Source organism: Neopsephotus bourkii, unplaced genomic scaffold (assembly GCF_033783945.1).
Source record: "Neopsephotus bourkii isolate Nb327-2 ecotype Australia unplaced genomic scaffold, CSIRO-AGI_Nbou_v1 NB_593, whole genome shotgun sequence".
In the NCBI taxonomy this organism is placed as follows: Eukaryota; Metazoa; Chordata; class Aves; order Psittaciformes; family Psittacidae; genus Neopsephotus; species Neopsephotus bourkii.
Genome location: NW_026901094.1, coordinates 220,040 through 244,147, shown reverse-complemented (window position 1 = coordinate 244,147; position 24,108 = coordinate 220,040). Strand labels below are relative to the sequence as shown.

At 46.0% G+C, this 24,108-nt stretch overlaps 1 protein-coding gene across 2 annotated transcripts; it reads left to right on the top strand.

The window, feature by feature from the left end:
• The first annotated feature begins 1,686 nt into the window (after nt 1-1,686).
• On the top strand, nt 1,687-23,520 carry C1QTNF12 (C1q and TNF related 12). 2 transcript variants are annotated; one of them, XM_061351487.1, is made up of 9 exons: nt 1,687-1,807; nt 2,490-3,745; nt 12,131-12,250; nt 13,071-13,182; nt 13,402-13,583; nt 18,217-18,325; nt 18,963-19,053; nt 20,604-20,682; nt 21,270-23,520. In XM_061351487.1, the coding sequence occupies exons 2-9, from the start codon at nt 3,575-3,577 to the stop codon at nt 21,366-21,368; spliced, it is 963 nt and encodes a 320-aa protein (XP_061207471.1). In that variant the 5' UTR covers nt 1,687-1,807; nt 2,490-3,574; the 3' UTR covers nt 21,369-23,520. The 2 variants fall into 2 exon arrangements, with proteins under 2 accessions (XP_061207471.1, XP_061207472.1); XM_061351488.1 differs by lacking the exon at nt 1,687-1,807 and adding an exon at nt 2,032-2,292.
• The last annotated feature ends 588 nt before the right edge of the window (nt 23,521-24,108 follow it).

The following is a 24,108-nucleotide window of genomic DNA, read 5'->3' as shown; positions in this document are numbered from 1 at the left end:
AAAAGACTTTGCTGGGCAACAACTGAGCGTGTTTTACTGGGATTTACCAAGAACTTGTTATTGTCTGTGACCTCAACAACGTCATTTCGCACCTTGGCTCTCCAAAGAGCCTGTTGGAAGAGAAACCTGACCTTTCCCCATGGTGTTTCCAAACCTCGGTGATTCCACAGGTTTGCCACGAGGTGGCGTAGCGGCCCCGCGGTCGCTGATGGCTGGGCTAGGTGGGGAATGGGGGGGAACAGGATCATGGGATGCAGAAGGCAGCTGGAGTGGCTCTAAGCTCTTGTTCTGCCTTCCCAAAGCTGCTCTTATGTCTGCTGGTGTAATGAGGTCTATTCTAACAGCTTGTGTGTGTATAACCTGATGGACAGCTGGAGTTTGTGTTGGGAAGCTTCACACCAAAACCAAAGGGATTTGTGATGGGAATGCTCTAAACTTTTATCTGCCATGAAGTGGGAATGTGTGTGTCAACGAATGATAATATGCCTTCTACTTTACTGGCTTAAAAATCACCGTCTCTGTATCACGGCTTAGGAATTGCTCAGTATATCTACAACAGGCAACTCCAGGAAAATCCTAGCTTTTGACCTTCTCCCCTTTGGATATTATCCTTTGCTTAGGTAAGGTTTATCTTGAGTAAAAAGGGAACTGCATAAGTAGAGATTGACAGATCAAATCACAACTTTGTTGCCCGACTATTGAGTTTCCTCCAGCTTTACACACACTTGCAGTGTTTGCAAACCCTCTATTTGGCTTATTGGGCGCAGTTTTGATGTGTAAATGTGGCTTCTTATAATACCTTCCCTATGTCAACTCCTTCCTCATGCAGAATTGATGTTGTTACAGTCTTTTAACTATTCCCATTATTGCTGCAATGGCACTGAGCTTGGAGAAGGAACTATTTATGTTTTCAGTCACTTTGAGACCTTGGTTTGCTGTGCTGTGAAGTGCAGCATTGGCCTATTCTTGTTGTGAGTTGTAAATGTGGATGGAATGTTGTTCCTGGATTAGCAAGACTCGGGTGCTTGGAACTGCTGCAACTTGGATGTGAGAACAGCAGCAGCAAAGTGGAGTTATCTACAGATAATACAAATGCTGAACTGAAGGTTGGAGGGGAGGTAACCACTGTGCTGGCACTCGTTTCAGCCCAACAGAGAGAAAACTACGCAGCTGGGAGTTAGATACAGCCACTGCTGGGCCATCGAATCCCTTTGCCTTGTGCTTGCAAACCTAGTTTGGATTCATTGCCCTCAAGTGTGAGGATTTAGTCTTTGGGTTTGGCTCTTGGAATGGGAGAGGAGATGTTGCAGACCAGCAGCCCACGAGAGCCATTGCCCCACTCCAGCCTTGACTGTCATTCCTTGCCATGGTGTGTGGATCTGTCAGGCTGTTTAGCTGCGATATGACAGATTGTCCTATTAATGTGTCATCAAGTGCACTTTTACAAATTCATGGCTTGTCTACAAGTAACCTGAAAAAAAAAGAGGCTGAAGTAGGAGAAGGCGCCAAAGAAAGTTAAATATTATTAACAAATAAAGTCTGCCACGTAGTTTTGATGGAATGTGAGCTCCTGGGGGATGGGTGATAGGCTGTTAACTGTTTAGGGGCTGGGTAACCTCCCTTCTTACTCTCTCTTTCCCAAACTCTATTTCTCCCGAAGGATGCTGTAAGACAAACCCCAGACTGTGTTCTGCTTGTTCATATTGTGCTTGGGTTGTCCATGCCTCAGTTTCCCTGAGCTGACACATACCAGAGCTGTTGCTCCTGATCCAGTGAAGTCCTGACATTACAGCTTGGATTACAGCAGGTAAAGGGAGTATTAAACAAAGCAAAGCTGTTGCTTGCTGGCTGCATAAAGGACTTCAAACTATGTGAGCTTCCACCTCTTATCATTCTTGGACTTCCTCATGGTCCAACCTCAGAGACATTCTTGCATCACATTCTGTATCTGTAGAAAGAGCAGGAATGTTGTAGGTGGTGGGGAACTGACAAAGATCTGCAAAGTGCTTCAAGATCTCCCTTCTGAACCTTGGGGTTTCTGTTATGTTTAATAAGGAGCCCACCCTTCTGTAAAGGAATCAGCACCCACTGAGCCAGCATCTGACGAGAGTGGGGGGAGATGTATAGGACACAGCTAAGGAGGGTGTAAAGCAGGAGTAGTGATGTGGCCGTGTGTGGGGCGATGCTGAGTGCATGTTCCAAGCCACGTATTTTTAGCTCTACCACACGCTCACGTAGGGTTTTACAAACTTCCCAGAAAAATGGTGATTTCCCTGCGATACTGAAGGGGAGGTACGGAACAGGGCTGAGGGGAGGGAATGAGCAGGGAATGGGCATTGATTTAAATCTGCCTGGCACACGGGCCAGCTCCACTTTATCAGTGAGTCTAATAGGAATGTGAAGAGAATAGGCTTGACAGCTCATTAGAATGTGATCCCTCCTCCTTTTTTTTTTTTTCCCCTTCTTTTTTTTTTCTCCCTGTCTTGAAGTTGATGGAAACTCATTCAGGAAAGGAGTACTTCTCTGCTGAGGTAAAGCAAAAGCTGAGGAGGGTTTTGCCAGTGTGCAGCAGGGAGAAGGAGCAGCGAGGACAACTAGATGCGATCTACAATGAGAGGTACCTGAAACCTTCCCTGGTGTGAGGGGAGATGGAGATGAGAAAGACCCAAGATTCTACATCCTGACAGCTGCCTGTGGCATCGGGACTTGCTGCTCATTAAAGAAAAGTGAGGATAAACTCAGCTAAAGAGGCAGAGAAGCTTGACTTGGGAAAACTTTACCTGTTCCTCATGGACCTGGGTACATCCCCAGATTCTTTGCTTCTCCCTGTTTTAATGATACAAGACATTTGTTTTCCCTTTAGAAGGCTGAGCGCTTGGCTGTGATGCTTTCAGCCTCCTCAGGAGAGCAGTGGCTGTAGCAACCTTGGATTACAGTTCCTCAGCATCTTAGAAGGAAAGGATGAGGACTTGTCACTGAGGAAAGGGAAGTACCGCTCAGGAGAGAATGGACAGAACAACTGCAACCCTGCTTTGAGCTGAACACAGTGCTTCAAATGATAGCAAGTGAAGTCTCCTGTTGAAGAGCAACAACCTAACAACCCCCCTAATGAGTCTGTGTTGTCAGCTCCGGCCTGACCAACTCTTGCCCTGAGCAATTTGACTTCTCTGGGTTTCATAGTTGAGTGCGTTTTAAACGAGTCTGAAGACTTATTGGGGGCGAGGGGGGAGCGCCACTGCAAGGTGGGTGGCAGGACTTTCCAGGGCCTCTCGTATTTATGTAAGCCTCGGGAGGCTGAATGGACTTACCTCTTGCTTCGAGTGAATCCAGATTTCCCAAACAAGTTTATCTATACCATTTCCATGTGTCCTGCTTGAGCAGAGATCGCTCCAGCAACCAGCGCATCCGGGCGTGCTGCTCCTTTGACACTGCAGAGCCCGGAGGATCATCTTTAATACTCCTGACCCTTTTAGTTGTGTTTTAGAGAGCAGCCTTGGGTCTATTCCTATTGCTGGTGGTGAAGGGTTTTGTGCTTGGAGAGTGCCCTTCCTGCCTTGGCCCCTCCCTTTCCAAAATGAAGGGGTGCACCTGGGTATTTGTGGCAACTTTACTTTGTCAGCAGTTTTGCCTCTTCAGAGTTACAGCAGCAAAGAGAGAACGGAAGATGAAGAAAGAGCCTAATCAGTACACAGAGCCCTTCAATGCCACCCTCTCCAACAGCGAGGAGCTGCACGGGCATCCCAAGGTAGGTGTTTATGTGCTGTCAGCACTGATTTCTGGCAGTAATGTGATGCTGGTTCCTTTTATCTCCCAATCTTGCCAAATTCTGCTTGAATTTAAAGGGAAACGTTCTCTCTTTTGCCTCTCTGTGACTAATTTTCTTGCTTCCTGGAGCAAACACTGGAATATACAGTTTATGATTAGAATTGATTTTAGACTCTGCATGGCTCAAGTTCCATAGGAGCTGAGTAAGTGTAAAGACTTTTTGGAGTAGTGTGTGAACTGTATCCTGTGCAGAAAGAAGGGATTAAATAAAGGCAAGTGGCTATCCCAGTACAGTAATGATCCTGGGATATTAATGCATCTCTTCCCTTTGCTTTTTGAAATGCTATTTCAGACTCAGGTAAATACACCAGTACTAACATCTGAGCATGCTTGAGCTTTCCCTGCACGGCACCTTGCCCCAGACAGGCTGTGGGGATTGACTATTAGAGAGGCATTTTTGCTGTAGGTGATCTGCTTAAGGTGACTGTGGCTCTTTAGGAAAGGATCCAGGTGATGCTGACAGTGTGCAAGTGTCAAGTGTAAGACTGTGTGCAGGACCCCCTCAGTGCCTGTAGCTGATGACCTGCTAGGCTCAGTGAGTGAATGGCAGGGTAGGATCCTTCCAGTTACATGTTTAGGAGGATCACCCTAGGCTGAAAGCTGCAGAAGAAAATCCAGTCAGTTGATCTGAGCCCCCAAAATCCTACAAGATGACCATTTGCTTAGGAATAGGAGAGAGGGTTTGGGAATTAAAAGCAGGATTATGAGCAGGATGCAACGGGAGACCACAACACTGAGAAAGAAGGGAGTCTTCCCTATCACACAGCCCTTTCTCTCTGTCCCTCTCCCCCCTGCTCACACAAAAATGTCCCTTGTTTCGAATGGAGGTGACCTCTAAAGCATGACTTTGATCACCAGCATTAGGGCTGGCAGTCACTATAGCAATGGAGGAGCAAACCTGTCACAAAGTGGGGCATGGCAGAGGGGGCAAGTTAGAACAATTGGGCTGCCATGGTAAATATCCTGTTCAATGCTGTTGTGAGAGTAATTGGTTAAGGTTGGGCAAGTCTGGGAAGCAGCCCTCTCTAAGAAAGCTGGCTGCTGCACTCACAATTATCATTAGGGGACTGTAAGCACCGTGTCTTCAGCTCATTTGCTGTTGTGTGTTGCAGGGCTCTGTCAGGACAGGTTGGATAAATGCTGAGCTCTTGAGGTGCTCATAGTCAATGACTTCCTTCTCCTCTCTTGAGCACTGCTGCGGTCTGCTTTTGCAGAAGGGGCCAGACGCGTTATCTGGTGCAACTCAATTTGTCTATTCTGGAATTAATTTGGCTGAATGTGAAATGTATTGCAGAATATGGTCTGAGATATGTATATGCAGAATATGTTCTGATTGCAGAAGGGAGCAGAAACTGCTCCTGGTGCATTCTGATGCTATCATACATACATTAGTGCTAGGAGAACCCTGGTTCTAGTGGGCATCCATTAAACCTGGCGTTGTTTGGAAGCTGCAGTTTATGTGTTGAAATAGTTTGCTTTAAAATATCCATGGCAAAGGTTTGGCTGCAGAAGGAGCTGGCCACTTCAGTGAGGGCAGGTCCTGTCTAAGGAGAGCATGAAACCAAATCTTTGATGGAAATGCTTCTGAGGTCTGCTTGATAACCACCCCCAGTTCTGCACTGTGAACTCTCCTCCTTGGAATCTATTTCAGGCTCTGGTTAAGTATTACCTCTAGATGTGACTGTATTTTATATAAGCTAAGGGACTATTTTACACACACTGCAAACGCAGGGCTTAAGACTTGCCACCATTTCTGGGGTAAATGACAGTTGCCATTTACACCAAAGCATCCCAATTTGTATTCACTAAGGGAAGAAGTAAACTGGTAGTGAGTTAGTGAAGCTACCCTTACCTAACCTATCAAGTTAAAGCAAGGTTGAAAGCAGTTCTCTGTGGAGCACTGATCTCTCTGAGCCTGGAACATGCTTCTATGACCAGTTGAGCTTCATGACAGGATGCCCTGCACACAGAAAGGGAAACAGCAGCAGTGTCCCATGTCATTTCTTACAGCACACAACAGGAAAGATGGAGTTTCTGTGGCCCTGTGCAGTAACAGTTAAGGCTGTGTTTACCTTGGAAGGCTGTGTTGCCAGGTGGTGGGTTTATCAAAGCAGAAGGAGCAGGGAATGAACTAGTAGCTGAGGGCAGTGATTCTTATTCATACTGTTGAACAGGTACACGTGTTTTCCTTCTGATTAAGCAAAGCAATTTGGGACACATTTCCCTTGGGAATCCTTTTCAAACAGGAATGGAGAAAGCTCCCCTTTAACATTCCCAGTGCATGAGTCACGGTGACACCTCTACCTAAAACAGGGAAGCAGAAGTCCCAAATCTCCTGATAAATCTGGTATTCCCATGGAAATAGAATGTTGGGGTTTGTTTTTAAGGCTTTTCTCCAGTCTTATCCTTGCTGAGTTGCTATCAATGTGATGTGCACATGAGACTTTCCTTCTCTGACACAGATGGACTAAGAGAGAAGATGTATTTTACTAACAGGGGTTCAGCAGTAGTAGATTGCCCAGTGGTTATATAGGGTTGACACTGATCAGGAGTTATCATCTGATACCTGAGCAGAGGGATGAAAGATGGAGTCAGCCTCTTAGTGCCCAGTGAAAGGACAAGAGGCAGTGGGTACAGATTGAAATACAGGAAATTCCACTTAAATGTAAGGGAAAAAAGCTTCTTAACTGGGTCAAACACTGGGAAAAGCTGGACAGAGAGGCCATGGAGACTCCATCCTTAGAGACAGTCAAAACTTGGTCCAGAGTTACCTGCTGCAGTTTGTAGTTCAAGTTTCATTCACTTTGTGAGCCTTCTGTCCCTGTCAGCTACCTAGGGCTGGGTCCACCTGGTTTGTTACTTAAATCTCTCTTTTAGGCCCCTAAGGCCTTTTGCTTCCCATTGAAAATAGCAGCTGATTCAATGACATTGCACTGATTGCATTCCTCCTCAGTAAAGAGATGTCAGTCCTCGCCTGAAGTGTGTGTTTGCATGTGGAATTGAGTATTTGGGGGCCTGACAAGTGTTAAAGCCATGGGAGAGACTGGACTGCGACCTGTAGTAGAAGATGGGTCTTATTTTGTACCTGTCATCATTGTCAGTCTTGCTCTGGCATATCAGGAACAGGAAGGGCTACGACACATGCTTCCTAGCAATTCCTTATGGCCCATGTAAAATAATGTTGGATTCATACCCTGTCAAATAGTTCAGGGCTTGGTCTCATTTCCCAGAGCTGTTTATAAGATTTTTAAAGCTCTTTGTTAAATTGTTTTGTGTGTTAGATGCATCCTGCTACACCTGCTCTAGTGGTGCTGTTCAGTTGCCTTTCTATGGTGTCCCTAACAGAGCTCTCCTGGTACACCCAGGAGTGGCACTGAGTAACGTTGAAGTACAGCTAACACAGCTACAGACACATCATTTCCTCACCCAGAGTAGCTCTTGCTCACTTAAACTTGCTCACATGTTCCATTAGATCCATTAAATTCATTATGGATGTGACCACTGGAAGTTGTGTCTAAGTGGAAGGGGGAAGCTGTTTGAGGAAGCTATTTAGAGGAGTGAAGGTTATTTTTTCACCCACAAAAACACAGTGGGAATTCAGGTAGGAATTCCGTTTTGGATTTGGCTGAGATACCAAACCTAACACTTCTGCTCAGGGGAAAACCTTGAGAGGGCTGTAAAAACCACAAGTGGTCAGGACCTTGGTTTTACATCTCGTTAATAACCAGGACTGTGTGTAACAGAACTTATTAGCAGCTGCCATAGGACTTCAGCTGCTAAACCCAAACGTGCTCTGTTGCTTTTTAACCTGTTCCAAGTCAAACACACAACTGAAATAAAGAATCTGCTCCTAATGTCATCACAAAGCTGACAATACCCTTGCTGGTGTCCATCAGGTGTAACAGCTTGTGGATGAAGAGAACTGAAATGCTTTGTCAAGTCCATTCTGTGTCTGGCAACTGCTTTGCTATTGAGCAAAGAATTACTGAATGCAATTCCATCACAGATGGACAAATGCATAGAAAACTGAGCTAAACATGCAGGGCAGTAACTTCAGGCATAAAGACTGTGATTTTGTGATGCTTTTAGGTGTACAGGATTGCTCCCAGGTAGCGCTGTCTTCATTCTTTTATCCATCCAGACTGAAATGACTTTTACCCTTTCACTCTGGTTTTTAGCAGGGATGCACACTGGATCCCAGCCCACTTCACTCTGGTTTTTAGCAGGGATGCACACTGGATCCCAGCCCACTTCACTCTGGTTTTTAGCAGGGATGCACACTGGATCCCAGTATCCCTGAATTTCAGGAAGGTTCAGCTACAGTTCAGGAATTTCTCAGGATCCAAACTCTGTTTCTTGACTGCAGATTCCTGCTGGTAGTTCCTTCCATGCTGGCTGAATCCTGGCCAGAGCCTGTGTGTGTCTCTGGGCAGTGCGTGCTGTTCTGGGAGTTGGAGCCAGCGAGAACCACAGGTTCTGCTTGTGTATGTACAGCAGTTGAAATTCCAGCTCAACTTGTCTTTTACTGGGAGGGAATTATGGGCAGAGGGGGCTCATCAGTTCCGGAGGGACAGATGCCATTGTGATTCCCAAGTGATGGCAAAAGGCCTGATTGAAACTTCATTAAAACTTGCTGGCAAGGCTGCTGTTGACTTTGGAGGAACTGCTCCAAGTGTTAAGGAATAAACCTGATTTCACCGTAGTTAACATGAGGATTCCTCCCACCCAGCAGCCCAGGAGGGACAAGTCCCCTTTGCTGGTATTCCAAAGCTGTTCTCAGCCCTCACTGATACCTGAGTTGGCTGCGAGGTCTCTCTGGCTGCTGGAGGCTGCTGCTGCCAAGAAAAATAGAGGCTTGCATGCTTATTGCTGGGATTGCTCATGCATGCCATAGTAATTAAATAATAACACCACAAGGATGGAACATTCATTTTAACTGTCAATCATCCTCGGGCTGGAGAAACCGGGGAGTGCCATGACTGTCTTGTAGAGGGATTTGTAATTCAAGCAAGCCACTGGAGAGGGATGGGGGGGTTATCCATTGATTTTGCGGGGATGTGCCATCTGGATTTCTTTTTCCTCCCTAACAAGATGTCTGCTCTGGCCTGTTTCTTCACAGCTGGAGCTCCAGAAAGGCTGAGGACATCTGTTTGTCTTCACAGCTAATGGTTGGATCTTGCCCGTGATTGCTGGCTTCTGCTTCTAGCTGGCCTGGTTCCTTGCTTTTTAGTGGAGGGGAGTTCATGCCTGACTTGCAGGAAACCAGGAATGCTTGAGTGGTCTATTCCACATCCGCAGCAAATGCTGCATCCCCGTGCCTAAGACTCTCTTGGTCTTGTGCTTGCTGTGCTCTGGAAACTGCAGTTCTGAGTTCCTGCCACATGGGCCAGCCTTTCTGAAGGACAAACTGATGTTCCTTGCCTTTCCTCAGCCCTTGTTCTGCTGCTTCTGCTCCAGCACTGAGGGAATGCTCCATCCTGCCTGAGATGGGTGCTTCCAGCAAGAAGATGCTTCCTTCTGTGAGCTGCACTGCAGCTTTGCCACAGACCTGTCAGTCCCAATCACGGAGTCACTGCTTCCTTCGGGCAAAGCATGGGTTGGCTTTTACCTGCTTTAGGTTTATGAGCTTTGTTCACTTCAATGCTCATAAACAGTGACCTCCTGTGTGGTGATGCTGCACCCATCTGCTTTCAGATGAAGTGGGGTAGGAAAGAACAAGCTTTTTCCATCAGAAACCATTAAATCTCCATAGAACTGATACATATATTCCATGTTTGTTATAGACATAAGCTGCACCTCATGTCCTCTTCTAAGGACTTGTGCAAGCCTTATGAACATCTGCCTGTGGACTTGATGTTTCTGTGTTACAGTAGATGGAAAGGAAAGGGCCTTCTCAGCCTGTCCTATGCTTTACACAGATCTGCAGTCAAGCAATCTGTGGAAAGATTCTAATGCTTTATTGAGGTGACTAATCCCCCAATACCTGGGATTTCCTATGCCGCTCCATTTACATTAATTTCCAATGGGATTTTGGAAAGCTATTTAAGTCCTGCTGTGGTATGTATAAAAGGCAAATAATAACTTAGCTAAAACAATCTACTAGAACCCCTTGACTAAACATGTGATTTAGGGCTGTCTGTAAGTGTGCTTCTACACACAAAAGGTCTGTTCAAGACTTATTTTGGTACAGAAACAATGAACTATGTTGTCATGAATAGTTTGTCTTGCTACATTTGGGCGGGGGAGTGTGCAGCACCATACCTCAATGTCTCATTAACTACAGTAGAATGCATGAATAGTTATCATGAGGTATCTTGGGATGTCCTTGCTGTGGCTTAGAGCACAGACACGAGCTACTCTGCAGCCATCTATCTGGAGGGAAGGATAAGGGGCTGCCTGAATAGAGCAATTCAATAGTAGATCTTGCTGTGGGTTGTGTCTGAGCAGTAAATCACCCACGACTATTTGCTGAATAGAGAAGGTCCGAGTTGTCTTCACAGAGTTTGAGACAGATGCTTAAGGAATACCCTTGCTCAGCTCACAGCACATCTGCTTCCTGGGGAGCTGCTCCTTTTCTGCTGCTTTGTCAATCATTTGCTCAGCCTGTTTGAAGCTCTTTAGTTGTGATCACATCAGCTCAGAACAAGTGCCTTGTACTACCCCGTGTGCCTGGATGCCTGCCAGAGAGAGGGAGCTTTCCAGGCTCAGAAGCATCAACATTCCTTATAACCTCAGACACAACTCCAGCAGACTTCAGCTCTAACTTCAAAGCAATTCAAGCTGCATGGCTTTTTCACAGCAGATCACACAGCCTGGACTCTTTTCTCCTGCTATAGCCCTGCTATTTCCACCTCACATCTGCAGTCCTCCTTCTTTGCTGCTTCTAAGTGGCACTAGAAACATTACTAAAACTCATCCTGGTGCTCTGAGAAGTGGCAGTGCTTTAGGGAGCCAAGTGGGACAGGCAGTGAGCAAACGTAGCTGTGTTTGCTAACCTGGCAGCACTGGAAGCGCCTTGCAAGGTCACTGGGACTGTTAAGGCCACTGAGCATAGAGCTGTGATGTCTGAGCTGTGGCAGAACTGTCTGATGCTGTCAGACCTAGCAGGAGCTTAATACCCAGGGCAAACACTTTCAGACCTGGAAAGTGCCTTTGCTTCTATGCTTTTCCCACAACCACCTTGTTTTCTTCCTCCCAGATGGTGATAGATCAATATTGACTTACATAAACTTGTAACGGTCTAGGAATCATTGTAAACGTCACTCTTGTATTGCTTCCCTGTTGGAATTCTCCTCTCTACCTGTTCTGTCTCACCAGGAGAATTAAAACCAGGTTTATGGAGTGAATTCCAGAAGTTTTCACTAGGCACAAGGTGGGGGTGTGGGGGGTGTGTGTGCTTGTTTTAAGGATTTTAAGTGTTCATTGCAGCTTTTCCTCTCTGGCTCTTTCATTATGGCTCTCAATACTTGATCATAGTTCACTGAACCCTAGGGGGGCTCGTGCATTTATCCTCACTGTGATGGGCATCTGGGACACTGATGTGTCAATAGATTGGAGCCTGCAGAGTCAGCATTTCATTGCCCTTGGTAAGAGCATGGCAGGGCATTGGTAACCAGTGATTTCTGGTGCCTTTTTCAGGTTTAAAGTTAGAAGTTCATTCTAAGTAAGTTTGATCACTATTTGATCACTTCTGGTTGTCTCTGGGAGGTGAATAATGGCAATGAGGAAGTCCAATAGGAAGTGGACCCAAATTTATAGACAGACCCCCTCTTCTATCCAGACTCTGTTTAGAAGGGATCCAGAACTAGGCAGTGTAATGTCAAAGCTTCTCTAGATACTGTCTCTATGGCTATAATATACTTGCAGAACATATGAATGGGCAAGGGAGTTAAATATGCCAATGGACAAACTGGCACTGACATGGACTTTGGTTGTCATTGTGAGCTCTTTTCTTCTGTGTGTGCATTTGTCACTCCAAAGCCCCTGATTTGAAAGGTCTGGAGTGTTTCAAGGTTTTCTGTACATTTTAATCTCCTGCATTGCTTGATTGATCCAACTGATTTGTATCGGATGCCAGTGGTGAACAATCCCTGGCATCTGGGCAGGTTTTCTGTGGTACATATGAGGACTGTCAGAGGGCTGAGAGTCTGAGCAGCTAAAGGTCCCTGATGTACAGCAGCTCCCAGCTCCTTGCTCTTACTGGTTCCTTCTGGTCTGGAAACTTTGCATTCTCTGTATCCATGCGATTCGGTGGGATGCAGAGATACAGGGAGCTACACTGATGTGAGTTCTTATTTCTCTCTAGATCCTAGAATCTCCAGATCCTCGAATCACAGACCCACGACGGACCTGGATCTCCTTTGTTCACCGCCCAGATGATGGCAACAACTCTAAAAGGAAATGCAAAGGCAAAGACAAGAAACTAGTAGGTTATTGCTCTGCTGCCATCAGCTAATACATGTGCACTGCAGCTTCCCTTCCTACTGCTGATGTGCAAGGTGTTTCGTATGCTCCAGCTTTTGCCTGGGTGCTGCTTGACCATATGTGCACTTTTAAAGTGCTGCTTTTAATGATTTCCTTCTAGTTCTCAGTGAGCTGGTAGGCAGGAGTGCTTCCATGCAGGCTTACTGCAGTTTCATTGAGGAAACAGGAAGTTCACCCATCAAAACAGCCCTGATAACACCGTTGTGTTCATGCCTCTAGTTTAAAGCTTTGAATGAACTGTTTCATTTTTCCCAAGAACTCTACTGTTGCACCAATATTCATGTATGTTATCACTGTAAGCAAACTATATTAATATCTATATTAATATCTATCTAAGATATTAATATATATTATTTTAGTATCTACCCAAAGTGTAGCTAGATGGTTATTCTGGTTAGAAAATAGAATAAGAAGCTTAAAGGCCAGTATGATTTGGTGCTACAAGAAGATACAGAAGCAGCAAACTTAGTGTTGTGCCTGTTGTGCTTCACGCTGTATAAAGGTACTTGGAGAACCAGTTGGTGTTTACCTGAGCAAAGTTTATCCTCCTACATAAAGATGTGAGTAAATTCCAAGCACTGGAATTCACAGCTGGCTGGAGAGCCAGCTTAAGATTTACTGCATCAGGCCTATAGTTGAACTGAGAGTATTGGGTGCTGCTCACGTGGCTGTAGAACCGGCTCATGGCTGAGAGTGCTCTGGTTCTATCGGTGCAAGGACCTGCTTCTAATTCACCTGTGTTTCTTTGGTTACTTCCTTAGCGTGGCCTTGTTGGGCCCCCAGGACCTCCTGGTCCCCAGGGGCCTCCAGGAGCACCTGGTGCTGAAGTCACCCGGGAAGTCCTTCTGCAGGAGTTTAAGGAGATACTGAAAGGTAAAGACTGTTCTGTGCCTTTGTGAGCTGCCTCTTCTGGTGAGCACCATGGCAAGTGAAGAACTGGCTTTGAAAGCATTCCCCTATCTGGGAATCAAAAATGTGACAAAATGTTTCCCCACTGCTGCTTAGTTCAGATTGAAGGGTTAAGTGCAGAACTAATGGCTTCACAGGCCAGGCTCTTAAACTAAGCCTTTCCTATACCTTTTCTTTCCCCAGAAGCCATTGAGCGCCGAGCATCCCTGGCTATTTCAGCCCATCCCAGCCAGCTGCCTCCCCTCCTGCTCTCCTTGGAGGAAGTTTCAGCCCACAGACGTGTCGAGGAGGCATTCCACTGCAAGCTAAAAGGCCAAGTCGTTGTAGACAAGAAGACCCTGGTGGAACTTCAGAATTTCCAGTCGGTGAGAAGGGATTACAGACTGAACCTGTGCAACTCCACAGCAGCCACTGGGCGTAGATCAGCTGTAGTCCCCCTCGTCTGCAAAGCTGCTGGGTGGCTCTGTGGATAAAGGTGCTGCCTGAAAGGGCAGACTAATCCCTCAGGCTTGGATACTGTGAATACAGTGCTGCCTTTTCTGTGATTGACAGAAGTAGGATCTCATGTGGTGATGTGACATGGTTTATTAGTGATGGCCTTGGCAGGCCTGGGGTAAAGGTTGGATGTGATGATCTTAAAGGTGTTTTCCAACCTAGCTGATTCTGTGATTTCAGCACTGAAGCTCACTGCAGTTAGGTGGGCATTTAGCTTCCTGACAAACCCAAGAGGCAGCCTTTCCCCCTCTCTAGCTGAACCTCATTACAGTTCTTACTGAAGTTCTAACAAGTCTGTGCAAGAGAGGCCTGTCTCACAGGCCCAAACAGCACTCAGGTTCTGTTTCAGTTAATGATGGAGAAAGATTTGTCCACGTCTGCCATTAGTGTGAAGGAGCTGTTTCTTGTTTCAGTGCACACCCTGTTTAATTCCAGACTCATGTTTAGATGTACAGAAATGGCAGAGGCAGACAGAAGCCATTGGTTATGGATTTGTGAGGCCAAATAAGAGCCCAGACATCATTTTGTTAGATGGACCAGTCCTGATGCTCAAATTCTTAATATCTTATAGAAGACTAACGAATATTACCTCTATAATTTCATTACAATCATGTTACAGTGATGAGCACCCTACCATGGGATGCTGTAGGTCAGCATAAGCATGGTTACAAGCAAGCTGTTGAATTTGCTATTGAAATTATTATTAACCAGGACAGATGTTAGGCAGTGTAATAGCTACAACCAAATAGTTCCTTGGTAATTGAGGGGAATTACTCCAGACTCTGCAGTCACAAAGACTGTCTAATAGCGAAAGGCCTTCAGGTATGTGGTTGCTTTTGTGATGTGCTAAGAAGTGTTTGAAGACTATGAACAGGGAATATGACTTTCCTCAGCAGGGTTTTAACACTGTCCATATAGGAAGGTGCTGAGCTTCCCAGCTGCCCTGAGTCCCATTTTGGAAGAACCTTGCCCAGCAGATCCTTTCCTATGGAGCAGCTTTGCTGCTAGGACCTCTCCCAGCTGCAGGACTAGAGGCAGTGGTTATGTTCTAAACAGGGTGCTTTCCTGGACCTTTCCCAGGTACACTTATGGAAGCCTGGTTTGACAGCACTGTGGGTGCTGGCACGGAGGCAAGATTGTACTTGAAGTGTGGGCAGGGCTAAAGAGATCTGCTGCCTCATTAATGAGGGAAAATGTGAATAAAGACATCTCAGCAATCAGTGTGTAGGCTGATGCTTCCCATGCTTTGTTATCCCATGCCTAGCTACTTTCTAATTGCTCCTGGCCCTGAAGCTGCTGTGGGAGGGCTGGCAGGGCTCTGGATGCCAGCCTTTCATTTCAGCTTTGGGACAAGAAGTGTCTGGTTTTAGCTTGTGCTCTGATATAGGGGAATTCACAGGGAGGGAGACAGTGGATGTTCTTGCAAATATGAAAACATTGGCTTTAAACAGTCCAAGGGGGAGAGAGGGAGATAATGCCTTTGCCTCCGTTGTGTCAGTTTAACAGTGTGAAGAAGCCAACAGTTTGCTACTTCTCAGTACAATGATAAGGATTGACTCTAATTCCTGGATTTGGACCTTACCCAAAGCACTCTGAGATAGTGGAAAGACTCTGTGTCGGGATATCACTTCTACACTGTCATTTGAGGATGGTGTCTAAGTCACTCCGACCTTGAGAGTGCATCATGGTTTTCTCATCCTCCCATGCTAGATTTCCTCCAAGAATATTCCCTCCTTCTTTTCCTCTTGGTCTCACAAATTCCTTGGTATCGGGAATGAAATTCCCCACACTTCTTCCTCCTGTATCTCATTGTTTGAGGTTTCTAACAACTGGCTCTTGAAAAGCTTTCAGGATGGTACTTTACCCAGCCAGGATTGAAGTAACTGCAGCCTCTGACATGCCATGGAAGCGGGGTTTATCTGGAGCCCAGGAATGTTACTGGAATCACACCATTTCAGATTAAAGTGGTCCATGTGTTTTGCAGTCCTGGTTTCTCTAGTGCCTTAAGGTCCAGCTAAATGTCTGCTCTGCCAGTTGAATGTTACTGCTGCTTCAGGAGAGTGGTGCATCCTCTGTGCATTGTGGCTGCTGTGCAGGCACAACTGAGCTGTTTCTTTAGTACTGGCTAAGTCAATGCATTGCTTTCCATGTTATTTATCACTGAGAAGGGAAACATCTCAGTCCTCTGTGCACGGTCCCCATTTTCCACCCAGAAATAAGCTATGGAGTGTATGAGGAAAATGAACTGAGGAAGAGAAGCTGACCTTGTACATAACTCATTAGTTTGCTGTTGGTCCGCTGACTGAAATGACTGTGTGCAGGTAGTTCTCAGCTAGAAATCCCTGCAGTGTTTGAGGCATCAAATGCAGGAGCTCTCATTGGCATGGGCTTTAATGGAATCTTTTGCCCAGAGAACCTCACCCTGCCGTGTCTATTTCTATGAGCAAAAAGAATAACAAAGCCACAGAGGGCATGAAGAAACAGGAATGTTTTATCAGTGATAATTTACTGGTGCCTAAAATTGCCTTCCATGCCCAGCCAGTGGGTTTGGAATTATGTTGCTGATTCTGCTAATAGCTGTAACAAGAAAGGAATGAATTAACTATGCAGTGCAGCTTTGCACATCCAGGGCTTGGATCTGCTCTTTCAGTGAGACAAATCCAAAATACCATTGCCAAAAAGGATGGTGTAGTGATAGCAGAAGAACAGAATCAAGCTCCTTCCATAGTCTGTTGTTAGGTTAGATGATACACTGACCATATGTGTATATTCAGAGAAGACAGAGCTCCTTTTGTGTGTATATATATGCACATGGGCATACACATAGTCTAGTGTGAGGCATCCCTGCCCATAGCAGAGGGCTGGAACTTAAGGTCCTTTCCAACCCAAACCATTCTATGAATCTATACATCAGTGCACATTGATAACTATATTAAAAAGTATATAAACGTATGAAATGTAGTTGTTCTGCAGCTCATTATCACTGTTTTCCCATTATACTTATGGGAGGTGTCCCTGCTGTTGCAAACACGGATATATTTTCCCCACTATCTGCATACATAAATCATTTCTAGCCCTATGAAATGTAAGGCTCCAGGTAGATCGAGTAAAGAAGGAATTTCTCTTTGAGCCTTGCCTGGGATTTGCTGACTCAAGGCAGGTTAGTCATTGCACTCCTCCTACCATGTAGTAACTCTATAACAAACACCATCAGACCCAAGTATGTGCAGCTTTACTTCCCATCAAAGAGAAAGCTAAGGGTGTTAATCCTACTCTGCACTGTGAAAGCTGTCAATTCCTGGCTGTGATGAGTTAGAATAGCAAACCATTTCCTTCTAGTACTTGAACAAAGGTGTTCCACTATGTTTTGAGCTTAATAGCACACTGCTACAAACCTCACCCATGTCTCAGGCCCCTTTCACCATCTAATAGCACAAACCATACTCAAATGTTGGGTTATTACATGTTGTGCATGGTTTTGGGGTATCTGTGCCTTTACAGAGCCAGGTTTGAACAGCTCTTCTGCGCCTTAAGCCCAGTGCAGAGCACACCTCTCAGGACAGCACTCACACTACACAGAATGCCCTTGTGGTGGAAGCAGAGGCTGCCTAATGCACTGCCTTGGCCCAGGGAAGCTGCTTCTCCCCAGCTCCAGCTTCAGGCTGAATGTGAATCTGAGGCCAAAGCAAACAATAAACATTTCTGGTTTAGCCCGAGTCAGATCATGGGCTGTGAGTTTGACTTAGAGCTGCTTCCTGGATGTGGGGAGAAGCTGCAGGGTTTTGCTTATTCTGGAGAATCCAAAGCTAGAACAAAATGAAACTGAGCATGGGATGTGTAAGGATCCAAGCAGTTGGTCTTCAACAGTATCAAAGCTGCCTGACTTAGAACTCAAGTGGGTAGACCCCCATTGGAGTGTTTCCTCTGTACTTGTGTCACAAAACAATGCATAAGGTTCCAGTTTTAAGCCTGGGGAAACTGCTTGGCCCCATCTAGAAAGTGTTTGGGAGCAGTAAGGACCTTTTGACTCATGTAATGGGATATCATATAATGCTCCATCCCTGACGGTGTTCAAGGCCAGATTGGACAGAGCCTTGGGTGACATGGTTTAGTGTGAGGTGTCCCTGCCCATGGAACTGGACGATCTTAAGGTCCTTTCCAAGCCTAACTATTCTATGATTCTGTGATCTTGTGTATCAGAACATCATTGGAGGCTAGAGGCCACCAGGACCAGCAAAGCATCAGGGACGCAGTGAGCACAGTGAGTCAAGATGGGTTAGAAGAGCTCAGCAGTGAGCAAAAAGAACATCTTCATGTCTCATACTGATCATTTTGCCTCCTGTGGGTTCCAGATGCTGAGAGAGAACCCATCTGGAAGGTGTGTTCTGGGGAGACAAAGCAGTAGCTTTGTTCTCATGAGCGTAAGCTTGTTCTTTGTCATGGGCAGAGGTGATTGTTGGGGTGCTGGGCACTTGTTCAAGGTCTGCTTTTCCCATCTTACAGCCTCTGGCCAAAGGCGCTTTCCTCCGGGGGACAGGATTGAACCTGGCAACAGGGCGTTTCACAGCACCCGTGTCCGGCATCTACCAGTTTTCAGCCAACATCCATGTTGGTGAGTAGTGCCCACAGAAACCGATCCTGTACTGCTTGAGAGGTGCAGGATGGAGCCCTGCAGAACTCTCTGGGTCCTGTCTGATTTGAAGCATGGGTAATGGAAGCATTTTGCAGTGAGCTCTCCCTTTGGTACCATGGCCCAAACCCCTGTCCTTAGAGCTGGGTGCTTTCACAGACTGAGTGCCACAGCAGGCTGCTCCATGCAAGCCAAGCACATAACACTCCCTATGGGTGATGTTCATGTGTGGAAGTTATGGCCTCCATGGACTGCAGGGGGACAGCCTGCCTCATCATGGTCTTCACCATGGGCTGCAGGGGGTTGGACTAGATGACTAAATGACCTTTAAAGGTCCTTCCCAACCCAAACTATTCTGATTCGAAATGTGTTATCCCAAAGGTGCTACCACCATTGCTGATTTGCTCCTTGGCCAGTGGTGGGTATGCACTGAGCCAGCTGGCACTGGCTCTATCAGACACATAGAAGTTTCTAGCACCTTCTTACAGATGCCCCCTCCCCAGATGATGCCATGCAAACCGAACCACGAGCTGTAAGATTCCTGGTGTCTCTGCTAAGCCAAACACTAGCAACTGGTGCTCTATTGATGTGCTTATATTGCTTCTACTGCTTCCCTCAGATCACAGTGAGCTCAAGAGTAAAGTCCAGCTCCGAGCCAGAGACAACGTCCGAGTGCTGATCTGCATCGAATCCTTGTGCCACCGATACACGTGAGTTACTGCCTTGGCAACTGGTTTCCTCAGATGGGCCAATGATCCAACCCAGTGTGGAAATTAGGTTCACCAGCAGTGAATTTGATATGATAAATGCTTGTAAAACTTCTCTGAGGAGAGATTCCATCTGGCCCTTAGCTTTTATATGGGTTTTTTTTTTATGCTGGTTTGTAACTTTTCAGTGCTAATTGTTCTAAATAGCTGAATATTGCACATCTTGAGAGACGTGTGAATGAAACTGAATGTAGCTGAAGATGCTGAATGCTCAGCTATCATCACAAACAGAATGAGAGAAACACTTCAGTTTGGAGCCATTGGTTCAATTTTGATGATTTCAGCTGCATCCTGAATGCATCACAGCATCTCACTCATGTTGCCATGGAAGTGCTGCAGTGATGAGAACGAATAGGTGGAAAATAGAGGTGAATGACTTTAGTTTTGCTTCCTTGTTCTGGTGAATGTGAGCACAAGAGTTACCTGAATAAGAAGATTCCTTGTGGGGCCATGGAAACCCCTGTGCCTTCCCGACTGCAGGAGGTGAAAGCTCTTAGAATCTGCTCTTAGCATGAGCAGATTCATCGTTGTCTCTGAGACACCTCTCATGGGGTGGGTGAGAGTGTGACTGGCCTGTGGCATGGAAGGAAGATGGGTGGAGGGATGGGAACCTGTCTGGACAGACACTGCTGGCAGGGGCTGAGCTGCCTGCCACCCGGCCTTGTGGAATTTCCTGGGGATGTCAGCACACACAGTCATTCATTGAGGGAGCTGAAAGAGCCCTGAGGGCTTTCGGCTGAGAGAGATGGAAACTGGGAGGCAAGGAGACAGCTGGAGTAAAAGAGATTAATGGTGGGAAGTTCCCACCCAAGCCAGGCTTTTGGCAGGATATGACACATGGATTGTGCTCTTCAGTCAAGGTGGTGCCAAGTGACTTGCTCTCTTTGGGCCAAATTCCCCTACCTCTCATACATCTTATTTCCTTGCAAGGGGGCTGGAAACAGCACGTCTGCACTTGCTAGGTTTTGTCACCATCACTTCATGGAAAAAAGGGAGAAAGGGGTTGGATTTCTTGGGAAAACAACTTCGACTGCTACCACTGGCTGGGTAGATTTCAGAGGATGCAGGCATGGAGCTCTGTGCTTTCATATTGCTTTGGACTATTGTGGCAGTCAGCAAACTGAGATAACTGGTACATAGGGAAGTCCAAAGGGGGTGTGCAGCACCTCTTCAGGGGTAGGGGATGGAGACTATGGGGCCTCCAGAAAGGCCTCTGGGAGAGAAGGTGGCTCCAGCTGAGTTCTGCATTCACAATCCTGTACCCTCTGGAGGTCTTCCATTAGACCTACCATGAGGACAAGGTTCTACTGTTCTCTCTTCAAGGCAGTTACCACTGCTGGAATCAAGTCAACATTCCACCTGCTTAGTAGAGGTGGGCACTAGAACCACCAGGCCCTATTTCTTGGGAGCTTATGAGACTACAGTCACTGCACATACAACTGTTGTGACGCCCTGAGGTGTTTAACCTGTTGTTTTCCTTTGCTACTGTTTAGGTCTTTGGAAGTCATTGCTGGTCTGGAAAGCAACAGCAAGATCTTCACTATCTATGTCCATGGCTTACTGCAGCTGCAGGTAAGCCTATGGAAGCTGGGAATCACTGTGCTAATTTGCTTGGTGGGCTGTGGAGTTCTTTAGTGGCAAGGCTGAATTCCCACCTGGAGATGGGGAAGACTTTATTAGCCTTCTTTCTAAGGTTAAAGAAGTTAAAAGCCTTACCTGGGGTGATCAGAGAGAATCTGGGGCAGCAGCAGGAACAAAAGCCAGACCTGTGTTAAATGTTCTGATTTCAAGGTACAGAGGCAACCTTCCCTCTAAGAAATGACAGTATTCCATTGCTCACATCTCCCCTAGCATTGTCAAGGTGCAATTCTACTTCCCATTACATAGAAAGGAATCTGATGCATGGATGACTTACTTGGCTAGTCACCCCAAAAGATGCTGGTGCAGTAAGGATCTAAGTAATAAACCTATAACACAATTACACATCTTTCACCAGGTCAAAGCTGCACTAAATGAACAGGTCAGACCCTGTTCCCAGAGCCACGGAAAAGTGCAGGAGACCTCTGTGCTTAGTCCATAGTAGTGAAATGCTTCCCCCCCACCTTTTACACTGAGATGAACTGCCAGATACTTTCCTTTCCCTCTCATTCCCTCTGCAGGCTGGCCAGTACACCTCCATATTTGTGGACAACAGTGCTGGAGCCCCCATCACCATCCAGAATGGATCTGATTTCATGGGCATGTTAATGGGTGCATAGCATCATCTGCAGCAGGGAAGGATATGCATTAGAGCCTTGCAGTGTATATTGGACTGAAGAAACCTTTACTTTGCCTCTTGAAGACTGCTTCCTGTTGGCATCCTTTTAACCAGGCAAAGAGCCTTTCCCTTCACAGCTACTTCAAGCTTGCTTTCGGAGGCTACTGCTTTTCAAGGTCCACACCAGTTCATTCATCATAAAGAATACACTTTTATCATTCAGAACTGAACTCTGTGATATTTAATTTGTGCTTCACCAGATGCTCACTGAACAATAGGCTGAGGTTTGGCATTTGTTACGTTAGAACACAATAGCACTTGTAATCAGTGTGTCTTTTGGGATTGACTGTGGGGTGCTTGGGTTTGTAAATGAAGGATTGAGAGGGGAAGTAAAACAGTGACTATATTCTATGTGTTGGGGAGGAAGGAGACAAGGGTTTGCCAGCAAAACTGCTTTTTACACTCAGCTGTAAATGGTACAAGCCCTCTCTCGTGTTCAGAATTGGATGTATTGACAAGTAGTATGTTGAATTCTCAGACAATGGCTGCTTCAGAAATGGGAATCCAAGGGCTGAACTCTTTAATTGTGGTTCTTTACATCTAAGTATTGCCTTGATGCGATTGATGGAGTGAATACCTCGCTGCCAGTACATTTTGGCTTTATGAAAAGGTAAGGCCAATGACACCAGTACCACCAGGAACTCCCCTACCTGTGTTCTTATGTTTTAGTAAGATACACGTGTGGGTTTGTTAATGTATCAAATGCATCGCACTGGTTGTCAAAGCCTGGCAAAGGCAGTGGGGAGAGCAGCCTTGGATCAGGTACGTCATCTGCTTGGCGCTGGTTCAACTGCAGGGAAACAGTGGCTGGGCCTATAGGGAGCCTATGTGAGCTCTGCTTGGGTTAAAGCGCTGACAAAGACCATCTAAAAGACCATCCAGTGAATGTTTCTGGATGTAAGCATGTGAGATCCAGCCCCAAAGTGCTCTGCATACAGCTCCAGGCTATAAAGTAATCTAAAGAGAGTAAAAGGGTGTTGACATTTCAAGGTGTGGTAACATCCTTGCTGTTAAAAAAACCCTCTCATGTAATGAACCTCTGTAGCTCTCCCTTCCAGCAGACCCCTGGCCCTTGCATTGATCCAACTTAGCATGGTTGTGCCACAGTGTCATAAATAGGTGGTAGCAAAGCCCAAATTGGAGTCCAGATACTTGTTCTGGAATGTCTGCAGGGAATGGAGCACATCCCTTTGATCACTGCGTTCCATCTTTGATCAACTACAATACCTTCGTTCAATGAAAACACACACTGTTGGGGACAGCAGGAGGCATGAAAACAATGTCATCTATTGCTGGGTCTGCTGTTCAGGTTGATCAATCCCTGATGTCCCTACAAGCTCCAGTAACACTGCTCTTGGAGTTGGTGGTAAGCAAAGATGTCTTAGCTCAAGAGCTTTAAACCAGGCATGAAACTGGCTTTTTCATCTCCATTATAAATACCTAGAGACAGATCTTTAAGGGTGCTAAATGGTATTTTTTTTGTCCTTTGGGAAGAACATTAAAGTGATGCCTACGGGAAGAGGAAGGAGAGGGTATGATGAGGGTACAGGGAATAATCAAGTAGTGCTATTATACAAGTACACACGGGTGAATTTGCTTTCTAATCAAAGGGATGTGGCTGTCCTAACTGGGCCTGTATGACTGTCTAAAATACAGCAGCTATCAATGTCCATATATTCATTCCTGATCCACAATACATGCCAGAATTCCTATGGATTTTTTTGTGCTACGCTTTGGGGAGAGCATGCTATTTAGAGGCACAGCAAGTAGCAACAGTCATCATTTCTGGAGCTTCAGGAAGCAATGTAACACATGAATTCATCACTAAACCCTATCAATAAAGATTGGCTTTGATGGAGTAAGTGGAGTGAGGGCACACAGCCCCTATCCCACCATGTATTACTGTATATTGTACTGTGTATCTGTAATAAATGGGGCTGTTTCCTGCACGACTTGCAGCGACAGAATCCAAGTGGTGTGACATGCAGCATATGTTGTGTATCTATAGGTGGGTTTGAGCCAAGTCTCACTGTTGAGTAAATCAGAGTTATAATATTTATTTTGCTGTAGAACTAAAGCTGTTTGTCACACTTTGGTTTGGGATTTGTGACTTATTTCTCCCCCCTTCTTTGCTGTGTTTTACTCTCATGATCTCCTTAGTAGGAGATTAACTGCTTTGCCTCTGTACCCCTTCTCCCTTATATATATAAGAAGTGCTGTCCCAATGGGTGTTTCCCCAGTCTACTAGGAGCTACTGGAATGCCTGTTGTCCCTTAAGGAGCTTTCTTCTGCATCACCAAGGTCTTTTAGCCAAAAGACTCTTCTTTCTTTCTCCCTTCTTTTCCCCATCCTTTCCCTCTTCTTTTCCCCCTCTTTTCCCCTTCTTTCTTTGCCTGTGTCCCCCCCCCCCCATTTTCTCCCTCCTATTCCCTCCCCTATTTCTAACTTTTTCCCCTAATTTTTTCCTTTATTCCCCCCCCCCCCCGCCCCTTTTTTAAAGAGTCTTTTAGCTCTGAATGCTCCCAGGCCTCAGTTTTCTTGCACCCTGGCTCTTCAGCAGCACCCAGTATATGAGATGCTCTGACCAGCAGTCAGATGGGTCAGAGGGGTGGAAAGAGCAATGCAGGGAGCTGGGGCTGGGCCTCCAACCCCGTGACTGATGTGGACACTTTGCTCCTGGC